Source organism: Microtus oregoni, unplaced genomic scaffold (genome assembly GCF_018167655.1).
Source record: "Microtus oregoni isolate MIOR12 unplaced genomic scaffold, Mior012 000034F_ref0000314, whole genome shotgun sequence".
Taxonomy (NCBI): Eukaryota; Metazoa; Chordata; class Mammalia; order Rodentia; family Cricetidae; genus Microtus; species Microtus oregoni.
The window spans coordinates 5,396,730-5,402,395 of NW_024543093.1; the positions used below are offsets into that span (position 1 = coordinate 5,396,730).

Consider the following 5,666-nt stretch of genomic DNA (forward strand, 5'->3'; position numbering starts at 1 on the left):
TTTCCCATCTAAGCAAGGAGGGTGTTAAACTCAATGATACCTCATTTTTCTGTCAACATAGACCTTCCACAACCCAAAAACATTGTCTCACTCTTAACAGATGTGGGCAAGCTGTGGTATGGTGGTATGTGTATGTGTTATGCAGGAGGAGATGCAGGTGAGACCACATCCCTAGAAGAGAGAAGTGAAGAAACAGCTCCTAGGTGTGTCTAGGAGACCGGAAGTGGAGGGGACGGGCAAGGCTGGACTGCAGGAAACAGGCTAAAGCCAAGCCAGGCTGGGAATTTTCAGGAGCAAAGGAAGTGGAATCTGAGAGCCTGTGACATCATAAGGACAGAGAGAGCAGCCTTTGTCCTGCAGTTCCTATTCCACCCTGTGGTGTGACAGCAGTTACGTCCCCCCCCCCCCCCCCCCGCCAGGACCCCTGGCTCCTGGGACATTCTTGGTTCTTCTGGAAGGGTTCTTGGGCAACCCTGAGGCTACCTTAGCTGTCTTTTCCAGCCCAGGATGGGCAGACTTCCTCTTTAAGGACCATAGAAGAAGTCACTCAGGTTCTGGGAGCCATCTAGTCTACCTCTGCTCTGTCTTGTACTTAGTCATTCCTAACAATCCCAAAACACACAAATAGGCAGAGTAGTTCCAATAACACTTTATTTATGGACAACAAAATTTGAATTTAAAGTACTATTCACTGGTCACAAAAATGTTATTCCTTTGAGTTTTTTTTTAACCATTTAAAAATATAAAACCTATTCTAAAGTCACAGGTTATGCAAAAACAGGTGGTCCATCCACCAGATCTGGCCACAGGCTAAAGTGTACAGGCTTATTCTGATCATTCAAAACCAGTTCGTGGACCAGCAGCCCTAGCCTCCAGCTGCACCTGGGAGCTTGTTGAAAAATAGCTTTTGTTTTTTTCAGCTCTACAAATCCAAACCCTGGGTTTAACACAATCACTGTCACTCATGTGCACTTTAAGTTATAAAAATACTGACGCCAGAGGGTCATTTCCAACACTCTCATTTCATAGGAACGGGGTGTAGCCTGGACACCGAGCTTTCAGAGCTGCCCCTGGTTGGTACAGCCAAGTTCAAGTACTTGAAACCCAGGGATCTCCCAGGGACTAGGGACTACTGACTCTCAGAACATCCAGGCCACTCCTCTCTGACAAAGCATATCACTGTGTAAGGACACTGCTAGTCACTGAGCCACCCCGGGACCAGTGTGCCCCTGGATCCTAGGTGTGGAGACCTCATGGGTGGTCTCCCACTCCTGAATGAGCAAAAGAAGCTCTGGAGCTGGGCATACCCTTCCCTCTAACTCCTTGTCTCCACCCTCATCTCCAGCGTCACCCCAGAAGGCAGGGAACGCAGGAAGGTGGCCCTCTGCCCACTCTCTCTGTGAACCCTGGGCTTCCCCACCTCCCTGGAACACTGAGTCCTCAGGATGGTACCCAGGTCCTGCCTTCCCAAGGACTCTGGGGTAAAGGGTATAAACAAAGGCAAGCTAATCTTTCATCAAATCTATTGGGCCCCAAGAACCCACATAACCCAGAAGGCCCTGTCCTCCCCTGCTTAGAGTCTCTACTTCCTCAGACCCCAACTTCTTCCTCTGCCTCTGATGGTCACAGAACCTGGTGTCACCCTGGAGAAACACGAAGAGGAAGCACACAGCACAGTTCAGAGCAACCAATGTCTTAGCCAGCCTGACCAGAGGTGCTAACGACCTTCAGAGTCTTAAGTGAGAGGGCTAGGGGAGGGGGAGACATGGGGCAGTCCCTGTGTCCCCTTGGACAGCCACTGACATCACTGCTACATGGGTATCTACCTCAGGTCTGATCCATCTCTACCTGAGTATCCTCTCACTGAAAGGCCTGGAGTGAGCCTGCACCCCACAGAAATACTCTTGAATCTTGAGACTTCAATGTCCAAGTGACAACCTCCTACCTCCTGGAGACCCTGCCAGAAGAATTAGCAGCCCAACCCTTGGCAATTCTGGAAAGGTAGACCTAGAAGGTGCCCTGAGAAATCAGTCCTCTTCTTGCTTCTGGGAAAAATCTAAGCTCAGGGAAGAGAAAGGAGCCTCCTAGGGTGGCTGCAGATGGAAGCCAACCCTTCTCACCCCTCCACCTCCTTCCTTGGAGGCCCCTCAGCTGGGGGGCGGGAGATGGGGGTGAAGGGAAGGGCCCTATGGTCCTAGAAGGTGAAAAACAAGAACGGTTAGGCCCGCAGGCCCAGCACTTAGGCTTTGGCCAAGAACAGCATTACAGTGCCCTGCTTTCGACTGCCCTGGGCCCAGTCCAGACCCGTGGAGACCACAGTGGGCAGCTATATAACTTACCCTCTTTCTAGCATCGAACAATAGAAACAGTTTTGATTGGCAGCCACATACCGATGCCAGGAGCTGAACTAATAACTGTGGTTCTCTGGCTTCCCCTGACACACAAAGCATGGAGGAACTCACACCCTCCCTTATAAGTCCCGCAGAAAGCCTCTGGCCCAATACTGTCTGGTGTTGGAGACACCACTTGAACTCAGGGACACTTAGAACCAGACCTGAATTCCTCTCCTGTATGACCATGAACCTCAGTTTCTTTACCTGTAAAATGGGGCTATCTGTCTACCAGGGTAGCTGGAAAGAAAAAAAGGGGAGCGGAAAGGACACTGCTCCACAGGTGACAGCTATGGGCTAGCTGCCCCACAAGCAGGCTATGCAACCTCTCCTTCCTCCCCAAGCCTCAGGGAGGCAGCTTTTCCACAGAAGGAAGCAGGAGAGCAGCGTCTTGTGGAATGTGGCAAGGCGCCTTGGAGCTGAACCCTGCCTCACAACTTGTCTTTAGTTAGCTCTCAACTAAAAATAGCTACCCCCCACCACCCCCACTACCTCTGGGGCTGCACACCTCCTTTCTGGCCTGGCACTAGGGTGTGCAGGAGCCACTCTTGGGGTGACAACCAGCCTGAGACAACCCACAACATGGAGGATATGCTGAACAGGAGGTCTTTATCGAAGGGGACACAGAAGCAGCTGTGGGCTCCTGCCAGACCATTCCAGAAGCCCCAAGGGGCCCTGTGGCTCCTGTACTCCCTAGAGGGCTTCCACCTGGACAGCTGGCACCCAAGGAGTCTTACCCAGCCTTGGCAGGGTCTGCTCAGGGGAGGGCTGGGAGACACAGGCAGCTGCCTACTGACATGCCTGCCCAATGGTCTGTCCATCCACATCCCAGTCTGTCCCTGCCTGGGAGCCGAACCATCACTTGCAGCTCTGGAGCCGGGTCCTATGGTGCTTCTCTGTCAGCAGGGGGATGAAGGTATCACTGTGTGAGAGCTTCAGCCGGCTGCCCCAGCTTGGCCCCTCCCTGGCAGCAGGCTCCGGGGGCAGGGTGTCCAGGTCGCTGCGAGAGCCCCCGGGTTTGCCTTCTGCACTGCTGGAGTTGAGCTCCATCAGCTCCAGCTCGTGTTTGGCTGCCGTCTCCAGGACACGCTGTTTGTTGTAGTACCTGACAAAGTTGTTGATGATGGGGTGAATGGGCAAGGCGATGGCAATTACCCCACACAAGAAACTGATAGCCGCGTTGAGCTTTCCCAGAGTGGTTTTGGGGTAGATGTCACCATAGCCCACTGTGGTCATGGTGATGATGGCCCACCAGAAGGACTGGGGAATGCTCTTAAACAGAGTTTCAGGGTGGCTCTGCTCCATGGTATAGCCTAGTGCGGAGAAGACGAAGATGCCCACGGCCAGGTACATAAGCAACAGCCCCAGTTCCTTGAAACTGCGCTTGAGGGCGTAGGTGAGGGTCTGCAGGCCTGAGGAGTGGCGGGCCAGCTTGAAGATGCGCGCGATGCGCATGATCCGCAGGGCCTGCACAGCCTGCTGCACGTTGGTCAGCTCCATCATTCGCGCGCCCAGGTGCGTGAGTGTGAGGCTCACATAGAAGGGGAGGATGGCCAGCACATCCACGATGTTCATGAAGGAAAGGGCAAAGTGCAGCTTGTTGGGCGAGGAGAAGAGGCGTAGCAGGTACTCCAGCGTGAACCAACCGATGCAAGCAGTCTCCACGTTCTCCAGGGTTGGGTGCTCCACGCGGTTACCCTCAGCGTCTACCACCTGCAGCTCGGGTATGGTGCCCATGCACATGACAACAGAGGAGACTAGAATGAGCAAGAAGGACAGAACTGCCACCACCCGCGCAGGGCACGACGACTCCGGCTTCTCCAGGAACTTCCAGACGCACTTCTGGCAGCGGCGCCAGCGGCCCTCGGCCGCGTCCACACCCAGGTCGTCCAGGATGAGCTGCACCCTGCGTGCGATCTCCTCCAGCTCCTCGCGCTTCTCGCTCAAGTGGCTCTTGCAACAGTCATCCAGGAATTTGAGGTCCACCTTCCAGAAGTCCATCTCGTTCTTGAAGCAGATGGGGCAGATGCCCTTCTTCATGTGGACCTCCCCAAAATAGTACACCTCAATAACACACTTAAATGCGTCTGGGTCCCGGTCAAAGTAGAATTCGCGCTTGCCTGGGTCGTAATCATCGCACAGGGAGAAGATGGTGTCATAGCCACCGGCCAAGCAGTCCATGAGCTCCGCCAGCCGGGTCTCGGGGTACTGGCTGAGCAGGTCTCCATAGAGCACCTGCCGCACGCCCCCCACATTCACCACAATCTCAATGTCGTCGCCTGCCACAGAGTCCTGGCTGCCAGGCTCCGGGAGGCTTTGCTCTGCAGACGCGTCCATGCTCCCCGCGGGTGCGCTCCCAAGCCCGGGTTCCATGGGTCCTGCCTCAGCCAACGTGCCGCCCTCGGGAACGGCAGCCACCTGCTGGGAAAGGTACTCACAGCCGCTGGCGGCAGGAGGCTGGGGTACACCGCGGGGGAGCCATACACCCAGCGGCAGTAGAGGGTCTGTGCGAGGGCATCCAGGCGCGCCGGCAGAGAACTCAGCTGCCTTTGGCCTCCGGTGTTCAGGATACTCACCCGCGGCTCCGGGTCTGACGCTTCAGCTGGGTCCAGAATAGGACCTGGCTCTCCTAGCAAGCAGAGACCTCCTTCCCCGGGGCAAGCAGGTGGCTTTGGCCACGGGTAGGTCCAGGAGCTGCGAGATCCGGATGTGCCGAGAGCGAACTTGGACTGGCTTTGCAGGAGCGGTTCCGAAACACAATAGGAATTCCAACCTGACGTCAAACGCTTTGCTACTGTACCCTCTTCTGGTGAGATTTTGCACCGCACGCGCAGCAGCTGCCCAGGAATGAGTTAACCCTTGGGCAGACCTGCACCGCTGCCACCCTTCTCCACTACCTGAGCCACCGGCTGCGCCTGCAGGCTCAGGGGTTACAACCCAGAGCTTTAAGGTCTCACAGGCTCAGGCTGGCGAGTCCCTCCTGAATTGCTAGGTGAGAAGGGGAAAAAAAGAGGACCTCCGCCTGTTGCTCACCAACCCCTCAAGAGGCAGCTGCACACTCCTTGGGCACATCCCTTCTGTCCTAGGCTTCGGTCGGCCTGTAAGGGTTCCTAACACTCCAGAGCTCTGCCCTGTCAGTGGTTTGACCTTGTCCCCACCCCTAAAATTTGTCTCCGCTCCCAAAGTAAAAAAGGAAATTGCTCCACGTTACAAGATAGAAAGGGAGGAGAGCTTAGCCATTCCTTAACCCAAGGCTTTCCTGCTGGCTTACACAGC

The 5,666-nt window shown here is 55.1% G+C and overlaps 1 protein-coding gene across 1 annotated transcript; it reads right to left on the bottom strand.

Moving 5' to 3' along the window:
* Positions 1–639: 639 nt before the first annotated feature.
* LOC121432486 (potassium voltage-gated channel subfamily F member 1) lies at positions 640–5,263 on the bottom strand. Its single transcript, XM_041630473.1, has one exon. It carries the CDS (start codon positions 4,761–4,763, stop codon positions 3,249–3,251), a length of 1,515 nt encoding a protein of 504 aa, XP_041486407.1. The 5' UTR covers positions 4,764–5,263; the 3' UTR covers positions 640–3,248.
* Between the last annotated feature and the right edge of the window lie 403 nt (positions 5,264–5,666).